The sequence below is a fragment of the Cavia porcellus genome, unplaced genomic scaffold, assembly GCF_034190915.1.
Source record: "Cavia porcellus strain 051 isolate PalLab524CR breed Dunkin Hartley unplaced genomic scaffold, mCavPor4.1 scaffold_18, whole genome shotgun sequence".
Lineage (NCBI taxonomy): Eukaryota > Metazoa > Chordata > Mammalia > Rodentia > Caviidae > Cavia > Cavia porcellus.
The window spans coordinates 70,231,750-70,248,720 of NW_026947501.1; the positions used below are offsets into that span (position 1 = coordinate 70,231,750).

The 16,971-nt window shown below is 54.1% G+C and overlaps 2 protein-coding genes across 10 annotated transcripts in view; one reads left to right on the forward strand and one right to left on the reverse strand.

The window, feature by feature from the left end:
• Jakmip1 (janus kinase and microtubule interacting protein 1) overlaps positions 1-14,601 on the reverse strand; it is a 109,086-nt gene extending 94,485 nt beyond the window's left edge. For 5 of the 9 annotated variants that reach the window (XM_063230195.1, XM_063230194.1, XM_063230193.1 and 2 more), the window contains exon 1: positions 14,304-14,601. The gene's annotated coding sequence lies outside the window, so the exon portion shown is untranslated. Of the gene's footprint in view, positions 1-12,347; positions 12,475-14,303 lie in introns of those variants that run through there. The other 4 variants (XM_063230198.1, XM_063230197.1, XM_063230196.1 and 1 more) reach the window with 2 other exon arrangements.
• A 157-nt stretch (positions 14,602-14,758) lies between these two features.
• The window catches only part of LOC101788838 (SWI/SNF-related matrix-associated actin-dependent regulator of chromatin subfamily E member 1-related-like), a 34,749-nt gene continuing 32,536 nt past the window's right edge, over positions 14,759-16,971 (forward strand). Inside the window, exon 1 of the mRNA XM_013146537.3 lies at positions 14,759-14,837. Coding sequence (XP_013001991.2) covers positions 14,759-14,837 — 79 coding nt within the window. The remainder of the gene's footprint in view (positions 14,838-16,971) is intronic.

Sequence of the window (16,971 nt, forward strand, 5' to 3'; positions counted from 1 at the left end):
CATAGATTACAATAACCACACCAGCAAGAACAGGCAGGCGTGGCCGGTGACCACGAGCAAAGAGCAACTTCTGTGGTCTCCACATCCTTTCTGCACCAGCCTCTAGACCCGGCTTGATGTGCTAGGACAATGCTTAACCACCACCCACCAAGCGCTGCCATGTGCATGCAGCTTGGGAAGCAGCCTGGAGGACTGGGGAATCGAGGGGCCACAGTGCGCACACATGTCCTGTGTCTTGTAGAAAACGCAGGTCCTGTAAAGAGATCCGGGATGCTGAGAGGCAGGGAGGGGCCAGGACCTAACAGGTGACATGATTACAGCCTCCAGGGGCTCAGCCAAGGCGCATGGGAGGAGGGAGGGCAGGGGCCTTGCAGGTGCACATGTGTGTAGACTCCTCTTCATGCTAGCTAGGCCTGAGTGTCCTGACGGCTCCTGCACAGTTGGGAAGCTAAGCCTAAGCGGCACCTGGGAGCCTAGGAGACCAGGGTGGTGGAGGAGGGGACATCAGAAGTGGACTCTGGACAGTAGTACAACACAGGCACGCAAAGCCAGGCACAGCACTGGGGCAGGGAGAGCAGAGGAACATTGTTCATTAATCACTCCTGCAGTCCCTCAGCCTCCCACTCATCCATGCTGCAGCTCCCCGAGCCCACACTAAGCTTAGGAGCCTCAAACCTGAGCCCTGCAGTCCTTGCCTCACAAGGAATAAAGATTGCAAGGCAAGAGCCACACAGTGGGACAGGGCTTGTGCCCACAGGGCGGTGCGGAGTCCCTGCCTTGCCCTGGGATGGGAGGGGAGGGCCCAAGGAGGGGGGTGGGCCACCTAGTGACAGGATGAGCACAGGGAAGCCGGTTCCAGTTCTGGAGCATTTGGATCAGTGCTAAAATCCAGAAGCATGGGACTCCAGAACTCCTTTGTGGAGAACCAGGCAGGCCCTGTGTCAGGGTTTGCGGGGGAGGGGTCCGTCTGTAGGAGGATGGTGAGGATGGTGACCTTAGGAGAAGACACACGAGCAAGCTTGCGTCCACTGCATCCTCGTCATAGGAAGGGACAGCAAGGTGGCCCTGCAAACCAGGAAGAGAGCGCTCGCCAGGTAGGGAACTGGCCACCCCTTGATCTCAGTCACACTCAGCCTCCAGCACCAGGAGAAATGAATGCACTGCCAGCCCCGCCCCCAGTCCAAAGTTGTCAGGGCAGCAGGCACAGAGCATCCAGTCTCAAGGCCACACACACAAACACACACCGCCAAGGAAGGTCTGCACTTTGTACCAGGTGGGGCAGGAGCCCCTTGAGTGCTGGGTGACACACAGCCAGGCCTAAGCCGCAGGGAGACAGCGCCCCGTATCAGTTCAGCTGCTTTTCCTGCCAAGGGCTCCCTGTAACTCCAGAGCCACTGAGGAGGAGGCGCAGGCACAGGCAGGACCCAGATGCTCAGAGCACACGGACTCTCACAGCCTGCTCAGAGACCCTCTGCATCTGCTCAGCTCAGTCCACAGGGTCCCGCAGTCTCCAGTTTCCCATCCCTGCCTTAGAAGCCTGAGGACACTCAGGCTGGGACAGACACAGGAGCGAGACACTGACAGGCAGAGGCCAACACAGGGACACGCAGGCCCAGGGATGATCAGCTGCTCCATGAGGCTCCGGGGGCTGATCGAGGGAGCCTCATGCTTTTACCCAGGTGTAATCATGTTAAACTAAGAAAAATGCTATTCTAATGCAAATGACCTGCACCCAAATGGTAGCCCTCTGTGGGCCCCACAGCTAGACCTGAGATGCAGGTGTGTACTTGCATTGGGCCAGGGACCTCCTGCCACCTTCAGTGACACACACCCAAGCATTTCCAGCTACAGAAGTGCCGTGTGAATGTCACTGCATAGGCCACCAAGGCCACCAATACTCAGCTGCCATGACTGTGTCCACTACAGCGCCCCCTCCCAACTTTCCATTTTAAAGTTAAGCTCATCCCAGCAAAAGGAACTGCAAATTAAAACACTATTATTAGAGATAAAGAACTGCCATTTTATAGCTACTAAGCATCACAGGTTCAGACACGTTAGATAATATAATAATAAACCATCACGCCACTGTTTTGTACATTGTTATGGCCTGGGTCTAGATGTCCCCCCAAAGCTTCCTGCCGCCATAGGTGGGGCTTTTCAGAGGCGGCTGGGTTTAGTGTGTGTGCATGTAGCCCAAGGATGTGTGGGTATGGATTAAGGGTGTGAAAACTAAATCAGTGCACTGATTGCTTTAGCATAATCTGTGTGGACAATGGGACAACCCCATCGTGGGTGTGTGTGATACCACCCAAAAGGCTTGCGGCGTGGATGGGATAAAAGGGAAAGGCGCTGCCTCCTGCCTGCCTCACCATGGACTGTTTCTTCTCTACTAAGTCCCTCGCCATGACTCCCGGCCTTAGAGTCAGCCAAATGAAATCTCTACAAACTGCGAGCTGAAATAAACCTTTCTTGCTTTAATTTATGGGTGTCAGGTATTTGTCCCCAAAACAAGAAAAGTAACTAAGGCACTGGTTGCCTCCTCACGAATCATCTCTGCCCCTTCCTGAGAGTCAATGCTGAGGTCCCCAGCTGTGCCAGCTGAATTTTCCCCTCTTGTCTTTGTTTCTCTGGGGCTTTGTGTTCTGCAGGTAAGTGCTGTTGCCTGGGTGCAAATCTGTCTGTGATTGTTATGTATTCCTGATGGTCTGAGCCTCATAAAACACTGCTCTTTACCCCGCATAACAGTTTTGCCTTAAAGTCTATTCTATTTAATGTCAGTATTTACACTTTTAACGGTTGCTTTTTGCATGATGGGAAAACCATCTTTTGTGCCTTTGAATCTAAGGTACATTTCCTGTAGGCATTACTATGGTCTGAATGTTAATGTCCACCACAGAATTCACATTTAAGTCTAATCATCAAAGGAATACTGTTAGAAGGTAGGTGATACATGGGAATTTCTCCTGGTGAATGGCATTAGCGTCCTTACAAAAGACAATGCTGAGCCGGGGATATGGCCCAGTGGCACAAGCACCTGCCTGGCAAGCGCAAGGTCTTGAGTTCAATTCCCAGTTTTAAAAAAAAAAGATAACCCTGCTGGGCATGGAGGTACCTGCCTATAATCTCTTCAACACTACGGGAAGCTGACACAGGAAGAGCACACGTTCTAATCTGGGCAACTTACTGACTTAATGAGACCCTGGCTCAAAATTAAAAAATAAATAAAAGGGACAAAGTGTAGCTCAATGTGAAGGCCTTGATTAGAAGCCCAGTACTGGGGGCAAACAAACAAAAAAAGACTCCAAAGACCCCTGAGAAGCAGCTCACTCTTCCTACCATATGAGGTCACGGTGAGTAAACCCCATCTATTAGAAACGGTTCCCTCCAGACCCCAAACTTGCTCATGGTGTGCATAATTAGTGTGGCGCATTGGTAACCGGTGGCCAACTTAACACCAGCTGAACTGAATCAGTGTGGTGCTGAGTGTGGACAGCCCCCTGAGGACTGCGGCCAGCATTAAAAGGAGACCTGGACAGGAAGAGTAGCATTGTGGGTTCTCCTAAGTGGTGCTGTTTGGAGCCACTGGTTCTCTTGGAGGAGCTTCTCATGCTGGCCCCCCTGATATGAACTCAGCTGTTATCATCAGAGGAGCTTGGGACCTTGTTGCTGAGAGTGGCTGCGGTTCACTTTGGGGAAGTTCTGCTCCTTACTTTGAGCATCAATTCCTGGCTCTGGAAGGGAAGATGTGTGTTGTTCACTCTCCAGAAGAAGCTGTCACGCAAGCTTCTGATATGAAATTGGCTGTTATTGTTGGAGGAGCTTAGAACCTCGTTGTCACTGAGGATGGCTGTGGCACTTTTCAGGGCAGCCCTGGGCCTTATTTTGAGCACTGCTTCTTGGCTCCACTGCGGAACCCCCAATCTGCTAGCACAGACCCTCACTCTGCTGGCACAGACTTTCTGGCTTCCACTGCTGATCTTTGGACCTTCCCAGAGCAGGTTCGTGAAATACACTTGTGTGAGTCATTGTTAGTCTAGATTTTCAGCTGAATTCACGCAGGTCATTGCCCTGTGATCCAGGCCCTCAGCTGGCTTCTCTAAGTCTTTAGTGCTGTGGACAGATTTCCTGCACTTCCCTGGTGTATGACTCCTTGGGTGACCATTATAAATAATGTTATAAGTTATGTGTCCTGTATGTAATTGTCCTCCTTGGAACCCCTGACTACAACAGTTGGATGACACACGTTTTCCAGATCTGATAGCTTCTGACTGGACCCCATGACCCACTCTAACCCCACGTTACCGGCCCCGCAGGATTTCCACCCGCCACCTTATTTGTTAGCTGCTGTCCTTTATTCGTCTTTTGCACTGAATGAACCAAACACTGTGGTGGCAGAGAAGCTGGGGCAAGGACCCCAAAGAGCTTCTTTTTCTTTTAATTTAGACAGCAAAACCACCTCGCTGGCGATTTGAAGTTATTTAAATGGGTCATTTTTCAAACCTATCATTTTTTTTTCCTCTCAGGTTCCAGTAAATGGGAGCGAACTGATTACTCACTTAATCATGAAAGGATGCCTTCTACAAAAATATCCATTACAGCATGCTGGATGGAGGATTTGAGGTCTCCAGCTTGGCTTTCCCACCGGAAGTGGGACAGGCCATCGTGTTTGGGGGACCCCCCTGTGTCAGTTCCTCAGACCAAAGTGGGACAGAGGGTGGGGACTTTCAGACACCAGGGCACTCCTGCTGGCATGGGTGTTAAAGCTCTGATAAGGGGGTAAGAGTGCACACCTGTAATCCCAGCACTCACGAGGCTGAGGCAGGACCGCCAAGAGTTCGAAGCCAGCCCGAGGCTACACAGTAGGACACTGTCTTACAAAACAAAAATAAATAAAAAATGTAAAAGGCTCTGATGGCCCTGCAGTCATCAGCTAAGAGGCCTCCGGACTGCTCAGCCTACACCCCTGCCTAGGCACTGACACAGAGACATCTCCAGACCTCCCTGTCACACCCCTCTTATGTTTACCCACAGCCTTCTCTACTCAACATAAATGAGGGGAAGCTACACTCCAGGGCCCAGGGACTGTGAAATCCCACCCGAAGTGCTGGATTACAGGTGCACACACCTAGCTAGGACTTGTTTGTACCACTGGGCTGAAGCTCTCTATAAAAAATCCAGGCTCTGGCACACACAGGCTGCATGATCCTGGCTCAGCCCAGAGGACAGGCTTCGGGGAGGGCGGGGTCACACCAGGAAAGCACCCATTTGCCCAGTGGCTGAAACAGGTCAGGGAGCACGGGGCCACCACGCCCTTTTCAATGAAGCCATCTGGCTGGCAAAGGGAAGCTCTGTGAGCCTGGAGCCTGGAAGGCTGCAAGCCTGGCTGCAGAAATCCAATTACCGCCAGCCTAACGAGCTCACTTGCCCAGCTGCCCAGCCCTGCCAGGCAGCCCCGCCAAGTCCGGAGAGGTCTGTCTTCCAAAGCACGTTCTCAGGGCCAGTCGGGAGAAAAGGAAAATAAGGCCAACTTAGTAAGCATGGCCACCATGAACCGGGACGCCATGTGGGTCCAGAAGAAGAGCTTTCTAGCATTTCCTGCGGCCATAAACTAAAAGCAGGCTGCACTGTTGGGGAAAGATATCCCCATCCACAGAGAGGGAAACTGAGGGTTACCAGAGGGCCCCTAAATGGCCCCTGGACTGACACAACAACCCGGTGTGTGGGACCAGAGACCCACACTCTGAGGTTTGCCGGCTGAGTGTCACCAGAGGGGACTGCGTGTCCCATGCAACACCCTGAGGTCCTGCTAAAGCCCCTCCTGCCGCCGACATTCTGGGACCCGAGACTGAAAGCCAAGATCTGCTCGTGACCCACACCCACCTCGTGCTCCAGAGCAGCCACACAGGGCTTGGTCGCAGGCACAGCAGGGCAGGTGGCAGGAGTGGCTCAAGCCTGCACTGGCCAGGCCAGAGGGCAGCAGCAGCAGCTCCTGTATCCCACGTCTGTGCCCGGGCTGCTCCCTTCTGAATCCAGCTCTGTGATTTCATCCATGCGATCTGCATTTACAGACCATGCCAGCGGCCTCTCCTGGGGACCTAGGGGTACACAGTGGCATCCAGACAGGCAGCATGGGAGAAGGGCCATGCTCAGAGGGGGGTGTGGCCCTCTGACAGGAGAGAGGAAATGATCTGGGAGAGGCCAAGAGGACCTGAACCCCAGGCCAACAGGGTTATACTTCTTGGTTTTTGTTTTTTTTAAAAAAAAAAATTTTACTGTATATGCTTGAGGCTAACAACATGCCAGAAAGGGAGACACAGCAAAACAGTTATTTCAGTGAAATCTATTAACATACCTAAACTGGGCGTGGTGACCCACAGCTGTAATTCCCACCACTTGGAAAGCTGAGACAGGAGGACTGCTGTGAATTCAAAGCCAGCCTAGGCTACACAGTGAGTTCAAGACCAGCCTGAACTACAGAGCAAGTCCCTGTCTCAAAAAAAAAAAAAAACACAGAACAACCACCACCACCAAAAAATCCCACAAAAAGCAACAAAGGTTGGTAAGAATGTAGGAGGAAAAAGAATCTTCTATATTGTTGGTAGTAATGTAAATTAATACAACCACTATGGAAATAAGTACAGAGAATCCTCAAAAACTAAAAATAGAAATTCCATTTGACTGCACTAAACCTCCCCAGGATGTATTCCTGCAAGGTTAAACACACCACACTACAGTGATACAGGCACACCAGACTCACAGCAGCACAATTCACAATAATTAAGCTGTAGAAACAGCCTATTTTCCCATCAACAGGCAAACGGGCAAAGAAAATGCAGGATTTATACACCATGGAGTATTATTTTGCCATACATAAGAATAAAATCATGTCATTTGCAGGAAAATGGATGGAACTTGAGACCGTAATGGTAAATGAAGCCAGTCAGACTCAGAAAGTTAAACAGCATATGTTTCTCTCACACGAGAAACCTAACATATAAATAAATGACTAAAACAAAGGAGATGGTGAGAAACAAGCAAGCAGACTCTTGGGATATGGGGTGAGGATGGGGGGGTCAGGGTAAAAGGGACCAAGAGTGATCAGGACACATTGTATGCTGAACCAATTCCATCAATTCCCCAAAATGAATACCACATACATGCATCACAAATTCACACTATTAAAAAATGATTGTCTTGGGTACTTTCATGTTACTGAGACAAAATAATCCAATACCCTTAAGTTAAAGGAGGAAAGGTTTATGAAGCTCACGGTGTATGGAGGTTTCACTCCAAAGTTGGCTGGCTCCACGGCCAGGTGGCATGGCAGGGGGCAGAGCGGGCAGGAGGCAGCAGAAGGGAAGCCTTATCTGCCCCTTGTACCTCACCAAGGATCCCCACCCCCAGGGCAGGTAGCACTCACACTCTGAATCCCAGTGGCACATCCTGGATCCCAGCATCACATACTCCAAACCCAGCCACCTCCGAAAAGCCCCACCTGTGACTGCGCAAGGTTTGGGGGGACATCTGGACACAGCCAAAACAGTTATGAGCCTCCCCAGGGCTTGGATCTGTTTTGCGTGAGCACAACTCACCTCCACCCACCCTTGGGGGGCAGCACACTGCCAGGCACCTGCAGACAGCTGTGCACACGGATGAGGACCCTGCAGCACCCAGGGCTGCCTCTCTTCAGGCAGCTCTCCGCCTGCAGCACACGAAGCGGAGACCCCACAAGACAAAGCACTCCCAGGGCGAAGGGGCTGGTCCCCTTCCTGGATCCTGGCTGGATGGGACCTTGATCCATAGTCCCCTCCCAGGCTAGGGAAGGCAGCAGATTGGGGGAGCAGAGAAATTGTGTAAAACAAGCGAGCAGCCCGTGCCATGCCCTCAGAACCACTGCGTCCAGCCATCCATCTGCCCATCCATGGGGCAGTGCCAGGCTGGGAAGCAGCAGCAGCTGTGCCCATACTGGGAGATGCCCACGGAGGCCTTTGGATTCCTGGATTCCAGGCACATAGAAAGCGAACCCGGGGCTCCAAACCCTGCAGCACTGGTGTGATGAATGTCACCGAGGATGGGGAAGGCAGAAACTGTCAGTGGAAACCACTCAGCGGAACGGACCACTCTCGGGCCATGCCAAAGGATCGCTGTGGCTGCTGGCTGGCACGAAGGAGCTGCGTGGACTCCCTGATGGCTCACAGCCAGGGACCAGGCTGTTCCTGAGGGACAGTCCACATGACTTCCTGTGTATGTCCTTGACTGCGCTCCACTTAGATTGTGGCTTGCAGGTCCCCTCACCCAGAAAGCAAGTGGCTCTGGTGGGCGTATCTCACCTTCCTGGGGCTCTGGACACAAGCAGGCCTGCTAGGAACAATTGTGCCTTGTCATCGTTTGTCACCAACCCGGGCTTCTTGAGAGGAGGAAACCGTAGCACAACACCCTGAACTCCCCTGCATAAGGTCACACACGCAACAGGAGGCAAAGCCCAGGTGCCAACCCAGTGCCCCCAACTCGGAGAGGCGTGCCTGCCCTCAGAGACTTTGCAGGCCACTGCAGCACTGCCCACAAGGGCACTGTGCGTGCCTGCACAGAATTCCAAACTTTTTAGTAGCCATGTTTAGAAAAGTAAAAACTCGGAGCACGTCTATATTTCCAGCGACTCAAGAGGCTAAGGCAGGAGCATCGCAGGTTTGAGGCCGCCCTGGCAGCTCAGCACCATGCATTTTAGGAGGCTAGGGATGTGGCCAGGTGTGGAGAACTCGCCGCACACGTGCAAGTTCCTGGGTGTCGTCCTTGTACCATAAAAATAAATAAGCAAACAGATAAAGAAACAGGTCAAAGGAATAAATTAAAATTACTCCTGAGACTTTTCAGGTTTTCTGCTTCTCCTAGAAAGTCTCTGAACCCCACTCATTTCTCACTCAGGGCCCAGGCTGTTGATTCCCAGAAGGGGAGCAGAAGCCAGGCGAGGAAAGGGCAGGTGAGGAGCATCTAGGACAGCAGACAGCAGACAGAGGCTCCGAGCAGGAGAGGCCACCATTCCAAGAGGAGGCAGAAAGGCGGCCAGGGTGCCACACCAGCTGCCTCTTCCCCAACTTTGACCCCTGCCGCAGGCGCCCTCACACCCCTGCCAGGATTTCAGAACAAGTCAGAACACCTGGTGTGGCGGGTACATTCGCAGCTGTCTGAGGATAGGAGGGTTGACCACCTAAGAAGCCAGGGACAGTGGCAACGTTAGCACACACTTCACAAGGGTTGGCAGGAGCTCGATGTGCGAACACCAAGGGGGGACAGGACTTAGCCATTAAAAAGGAATGGAGTCAAACAGCCACTACCAGACAGGCGAACCTGCGAAACACCACGGAAGTGTGGACCCTAGCACAAAGAGCCATGAACCACAGGTCCCATTTACATGACACGCCCCGAAAAGGAACCGAATGCAGATTGGGGTGTGAGAGGCGGGACAAGGGGCAATGGGTGCAAATGCTGGTGGGTACAGCTTTGTGTCAGTGGTAAAAGTGTTTTGGAACTAAACCGAGGTAGGTAAAAATTATACAATGTTACCCATTTACTAAATGCCAGTGAATTGTACACATTTAAAATGATTAATTTTATGCTACATGAATTTCACTGCAGGTTTTTATAAAGGAGAAAGAAATGGGGAGAAAAAGAAAGAGTTGCTTCCGTGGAAGATGTGCGTTGCAATTGCATTAAATAAAATCTAGAATTGGAACAAGCAGGTAAAAGGCGAGTGCTGGCCTCCAGAAGCAGCCAGGGAGGAGAGAGCCGAGAGCCCCTGGGGCCAGAGGGGAAGCCACGCTGGCCAGCCCAGCCGAGTCCACGGGAAGCAAGACACTCCCTGGCGTGCATCCTTCCCCAAACCCTCAACTCAACAAGGCCTGGGGGAGAAGCCGCAGGCCAGCACATCCCCTGACCTGGCAGGCACAAGAGCATTACTGCCACAAAGAGCGGCCCGAGGCGCACATAGAACCCTTTTCATTCCTTAGCCAAGTCTGGGCCACAGGGACAGAGGGGTAGGAGGGCTGTCCCCACACAGTCTCTGGATCCCCAAGGTTGTGATAGGGACTCTGGACTTGTGCCGGGCCCGAGTATGCTTCCAGTCCTAGAAAGGACAAAGGGGACATCTTAGACCACAGAGAGTCAACTAAGAGCACTGTCGAAGGGACTCCACCCAGAGCCACTGCCCACTGCCCAGTGCTGGAGTTGGCCCTGGAGCTGTCCCCACTCCCAAAGTGAGGAATGAAGTCCTAGAGAGTCCCCAGTGGTGCAGATGCCAGCACAGGAGTGGGGGTAAAAGGCAGGGCTGCGCCGAACCCCAGGCTGACTTAACACCTTCTCTACCACACCAGCATGCAGCTGATGTTGCTTTGCCTATGAAAACACTCCCAGCCCTGCCCGCTGAGGATGCTGGGAATGTCTGGAGGTACCTGGGGGTGGTGCTTACACAGCAGCGCGGTGCTGCTTGATGCCACCGAGCTGTGAGCTTTAAAAGGCTAGCAGAGTAGCCATTATTAATTCTATGCACTTCACATGAAATAGTTTAAGAGTGGATCCTGTACTGAGCTATTAAGAAATTGTCGGTAAATTTTAAGCTAGATATTGTACATATCACCGGGTAAAATTCAGTGAGAAGACAACAAGAAATAGACATCACCTGGGGATGAGGTGGGCTTTTTGGACTCAAACTCCTGCCCTGAACTTACTAACTGTGCGACCCCTCTGTGCTTCTTGCCAAAAGGCAGAAGACAAGTGTACCTTTCTCAAGGATGGAACCAGCTCAGGGGGTTCAGAGACAGCACGGGCCGTAGAACACCAACCCACTTCTGCAAAGGGCTGGGAAGGAAAAGCCTCTGGCCCTCCAGGGTCTGCTGTGGTGGCTCCATTCTGCCAGCACAGAGCTGAAGTGACCACAGCCAGCACTACATGAACAGTGTGGCTGTTCCAATAAAACTTTATTTATAAAAACAAGGGGTGAGCCACAGAGTTGGCTGGGCCCTGGCATGGACGTGCTTACATACTTTGCAAACTATCATAACTATGAAAGACGACATTTAGCTCAGTGGCATAAGCACCTGCCTTGCAAACAGGCGGTCGGGAGTTCGATCCCTGGTACCGATAAAAAACGAAAAAGACAAAAAAAAAAAAAAAAAAAAGAAAGAAAGAAAGATGACATGGCCACTCTGAAAACAAATGCTGACACCCAAGACAAGAGCAGCAGCCTGTCCACTCTGAGATCCCCAGCACCACAGTGGACACAGCCCCCGGCCAATCCCTGCCAGCACTTTGCACCCTGTCCCTTACAGACCCATGTCCCTGTGCTGTACACCCAGCCCTGGGAAAACCTTCTTGGAGGCTTTCAGGGCCACAACCAGGACACGGCAGGTGCTCTATCCACCCAGCCTTAGATCCCAAGAGTACCAGGGCCACCACTGCTGCCAGCACTGGGCTCAGCATGCTGTGGGGCAACCTCTGCTGGGCCCGCTCTGCCTGGGGCTCCCCCCCCCCCCCCCGCAGGTGCCCACGTGTTCCTTACCTAAGGGAGCCGCACAGCTAAAATGGGAGAAGGCGGCAGGAGTGGGAGGCGAAGTGATTGCAGCTATTCTCCTTATATAACCCTCACGCCCACCCTCCAGAAGATGGCACAGAGGCTGAGCCTCATGCCCAGGGTCACAGAGCCTGAGGTCTGGCCTGGGCTGCAGTGCAGCCCCTCGGACCCAGCCTCCACTGCTCCTCTGGTCACCAGCTCCATTGGGAGCCAGAGAAAGACAAAAGGGGCCCGGAATTGGGCACATGCCCTGCGACAACACCAAAGCATCTCTTTGCCACAACTCACACGCGCTTCCTCCTCTCCGGGGCCCTGTATCAAGTCCTACCTGTGTCCAGAGAACACACCTCCAATCCCCACACCAACCCAGCCAAAAGCTGCCGCCCCATCTGTACAGGACGCATCGGCTCAGAGAGGTCAAGCCTCTTGGCCAAGACTGCACAGCAACAAAGAGTAAAACACAAGGGAATCCAATTTCAGAAGCCCTGCAGGGTGACCCCACCCCAGCAGGAAAGGAGAACTGGGGCACCCTAGAGTAACCTCCTCTCTCTCCCAGGAAGGACCCCATTTGGTTGAAAACTCCAGGCGGAGGGCAGGGCTGAAATGGGATCCCCAGGGCTTGCAGAAAGAGGCTGGCCATCGCTGCTGGCCTGTGCCTTAGGAACCATCCTCCTGTCCCAGCCTCAAGCCCCATATGCCAGCAGAGCAGCCCAGCTCCACCTTCCTGGTCAGGCTGGGGCAGCCTGCAAACTCTCCCCTGCATTTCTGCACATGTTCCTCTTACCTGGCAAGCAGCATCATGAGCCTGAGCCCTACCCAGGAGGCAGAGCCCCGGTCACAGCCAGCTGAAGCCCTGACCACCCCAGGTCCCAAGTCTGCAGCAAGCTCAGTTGAGGAAAAAAACCACACCAGTGTGTAGGTACATGGGGTGCACAGATGACAGAACACCCAATCCAGCAATTAGGGAGGCCCCAAGGGCAGTCACGTGGGTGCCAGGCTGCACAGTTCAAACAGGAATTCTCCAGGTAGACCAGGAAGGGAGGGGTTTTTTTGGAAGAAAACAAACAAATAAACAAACATAAAAAACCAGCACAGGGAAAAACTAATATGAAGATAGGTCTGGAACACACAGGTGGCAGCAGCTGACACAGGGTCCAGAGGAGCAAACAGGTGGCCCAGGGAAGCCAGGATAGGAGGAACTTGTGAGAGGGGGCCAGCCAGAGCCACAGATGGTTTGAAAAGAAGGAAATTGGTTAAGGCGGCTCCAGAGTTACGCACACCCAAGCCTGGAGCAGAGAGATACCCGGGGGCACGGCAGACCTGGTAGTGTAAGACTTTACAACAGCCTCCACACCTCCAGTGTGTCACAGCCGGAGTTTTCTCCACTGCCTAGGTCTCCGGCCCGTTAGACAAGGAACCTTCGGTGGAGGCACGGTCCTCACCACTGCACCTGTCCCCAAACCTGCCCCTCCTTAAGACCATGTCGCATCAGGCCCACAGCCTCGCCTCCAGGTGGCGCGGGTGGGTCATTTGCCTGAGGAGACAACACTGACTAGGCGGGTGCAGCCCTGGGTGGCTGTCGGGGCTGAGGCTGCTTCCAACACTTTCCCCCACCTCCCCTTCTGCTCTGGGAGGCAGCACAGAGGTTCGAAAGGAGACAGCAGGGTGACCGGCCTGCAACACAGGAAAATTCAGGCGGGACCGGGGGCTCCCCTGACCTTGGCATGCCAGGAGCTCAAGGAAGGGCACTCCCAGAGAGGGAACAACACGACCAAAGGCCAAGGTCAGTGTAGCAGGAGTGGCGCAGAAGGGGCGGCGGCAGAGGAGGCTGGAGATTAGCTACAGAGTCGCTGAGCTTAAAGGGCAGGGCAGAAGCTGGCAGGGAGCCCAGGACGGCCAGGCCTCCGAAGAGAGGATGGCTAAGGTGTGTGGGAAGGGGACTTATAAAGCCAAAAGAGCCAGCCTGGCAAACGAGGCCCACTCCAAGCAGCCCGATCCACAGCGGGGAGGACGGGGCGCGAGGCCGGTGATGGGGAACGCAGAGGGCCCGCGAGGTGCCCGCACCGCAGGGCCGACCAGCGAGCGCCTGTGCGCTCAGGGCCGGCGCGCCGGCCGGCGGCAGGGTGGGTTCCAGCCTTTCTTCCATCTCGCCAGCCTCCTCCCCTGCGCCCACGTGAGCCGAGCGGCGCGAGGCTGTGCGTGGCGCGGCCTCGGCGGCGTGTGGTGTGCGTGGGGCGGAGAGGGGTGCGGCCGGGACGGACGCCCCCTCCCGGCCCCCAGCCGCCTCGGAGTGGCCCAGGGCTCTGGCTCCATCTTCTGTACCACCTCGGCAGGGGTCCGAGGCACAACCGGGAGCCTGGCCGGCCACGCCCCCCGCACCACTCCTGGAGACGTGTGGGTCCCCCGCCCGCAGCCGGGCTCGGGGGCGGAATAGGAAGAGGAGTGGAAATGGGGTGGCGTGAGGGACGGGGGGGGGGGGTAGGGGGGGCGACGCGGAGGCGGATGAGGGAGACGACGCGTGGCTACGAGGTGTGACAAGGGGTATCGAGCCAAAAGCGGAGTGGAGAGAACAAGAGGGGGGCCGCGGGGTGGGGTTGCGCGTGCCGGGTGCGCGTGCGGGCTGCGCGCGGATGGGGGGTCGACGGGGCGGGGCGGCCCCGGTCCCCAAGTCCCCTGCCGCCTGGCCCGCCCATCAGCCGCGGTCCTCGGGTCCCCTCCCCCCCAGCGCACCTGTACTCACCTGCTTGGCGTCCCGGCCGGAGCCGGGCAGCAGGGGCAGGCGTCGCGAGCGCAGTCCCGAGCCGCATCCTCGGGCCGCCCCTCCCCGCCCCGCGCGCACGCCACTGTCTCCGCTGTCGCCCTTGCTTCTGCCGCCTTAGAATGTACTAAGTGAAACGCAAAATAAATGTATGCAAAAAAAATATCACGAAAAGCAAGTGACGCACAGGACAGCAGCGGCTGCAGGACCGGCCCAGGGAGGCGACCGGCGCGTGCCGCACGCTGGCGGCTGCAGCTCCGGCGGGCACCGGGCGCCGGCTCGTAGCACGTCCCCGCTCCTCCCGAGAGGTCCCTCCGATTGGCTCATTCCCCCGCCAGTCAGGGAGGGGGCGTGGCGCCCCGCCCCGCCCCGCCCCGCCCGGACGCTGGGCGCTGTTCTACCCCCGGCGAGGCAAGGCGAGCAGCGGAGCGTGCGCAATGGGCCAGCAGCTTGGGGGCGCGAGGGGTCCCGCTGCGACCGAGCAATCCCAGGAGGGACTTTTAGGCTCCCAGGAGGGTAAAGGTCCCGGAGCAGGCGTCCTGGTCCGCAGGAGGTTCACTCCCTGAGGGCGAAGTGAGGGTGTATGTCTAGCAGGGGCTGGAGGCCGTGCTGGGCCACGCGGTGGGCAGGGCAGATGCTACAATCGCGGGTGTGCGTTTCCTTTTTTGTACGGACAAGGAATCTGAAGGTCAGTGGTGAAAGGGAAAGGTTCAGGGGGCCAGAAGTGGAGGAGATGTCCCAACCAAAGGAATCCTAGTTCTGAGCCCATAATCTTCGCCATGTGTGCCAGACACCTCACCAAACAGTGCTTCCCAGAACAATGCGATGTCAAGCTGAGTCCTGAAGGAGGGCAGGGTTTGGCCAGGCAAAGATGCAGCCCTTCTTTCTGTGTCTGACACGACTATTTACTGAGCATCTGCTATGTAACGAGCAGTCCCTAAATCTAGGGGTAATAAAGAGAGAAACTGTTGCTACCAGCTTGGGTTTATGAGCTAGCAAGGAAGAGAGGAAAAAGCTGGTTAGCATTCTTCCAAAAACAGGACGCATTTGAGAGTCGGAAGGATATAGATGTCCCCTGACAGAAAAGGTGAGTAGAAGGGCCTGGAAAGATGCGAATGGGGAGGTGCGCAGAGGCCAGCACTTGTGAGGTCCTGTAGGTTGGGGAGAGAGGTCAGAGCTTACCCTGAGTCTATCTCATCCAGAGGCTGGGACCAGATTTGCAGTTTAAAGTGTATGAGTCAGGATAAGCTATGTTGAGCCGCAGTAACAAGCCCAGAGCTCAGCACTTTTTGTTTCTTGTGCACACTTCGTATCCTTCCTCCTCAAGTGGCAGCCAGAGCTGTCTGGGCTCTACCTGTGCTGAGTACACGTGGCCTGGATGGCAGTGTGAATCCAGGGTGGCGACATGTGCTGGCTTTTAAAGCTCCCGACTTGCTCATGGCTTGGACATGGGCAGGAAGGAGAAGCTATCAGGGCTGAGGCTCAGTTGTGAGGGGCAGAATTGTGGCCCCCCATGATATGTTAAAGTCCCAATTCCTTGTACCTCTAAGCATGGCCTCATTTGAAAACACAAGCATTGCAGATTTGGTGAGGTAGGAGGAGGTAATGCTGGAGAGTGTGGGTCCTTCATCTGATCTGACTGGTGTCCCTATAAAAGGGGAATCTGGGGGAACCCCAGATATGCACTGCAAAAACACCCATGCGAGTAAGCAGGCTGATGCAGAAACTAGCCAAGGACGCCAAAGACTGACAGCAAGCCAGTGGGGAAGGGACAGAGGCCTGGGGGACCCTGTCCAAGGGACAGCACCCTCTGACTCGGTGAGGCTCCCAACTTGCAGAATGGAGACACTAAATTTATCTTAGTTAAGCCCCCTTAGTAGGGATATTTTGATAGGATTATGTTTAGCTAAGTGATCAGAACCACGATGATACAATGGATTAAACAAAGCTTTTTGTCACTTAACAGGAAACCCAAAGGCCAGCCATCCCTATTGGTTTATCCTTCTTTCACTCCTTCGTGCTCTGTATCCAGTTTTATTTCACATAATATCTTCAAGGTGACAAGAAGGCTGCCTCGCCTCCAGTACCACATCTTTATTACAGTCAAGAAGGAGATAAATAAAAGTCCTCTTCCTCCATCAGCTCTCTTTAAACACTTTTCTAGAAACTCTACCCAGAGATTCATTTTATCTGATTGGCTAGAATGGTGTCTCATGGCCACTCCTGCCTTCAGAGAAGGCTGGAATATTTAAATTTTTAAAAATATAGATACAGGAGGTACCACATTGGCTCCTGGAAAGAAAGAACAAAAGAAAGAACAAACAGCGAAGAGAAGAGAGGAAGAGGATTTGTTTGCTTTTTGAGACAGGGTCTTGCTGTGTAGTTAGGTTGATCTTGAACTCACTGTGTAGCCCAGGCTGACCTTGAACTCAAGTCAGACCTGCCTCTGCCTCTCAAGTGCTGGAATTACAGGCCTGCACCACCGTGCCTGGCTAACCTATACCGTTTAGTGTTCTTATTTTGAAACAGGCCTTCCTAAATTGCCCATTGCTAGAGCTGGGCTCCAGCTTCACATCCTCCTGCCTCAGCCTTCTGGAGAACCAGATTATAGGTGTGCCCTACCACACCTGGTTCTTATTCTCTCTTAACC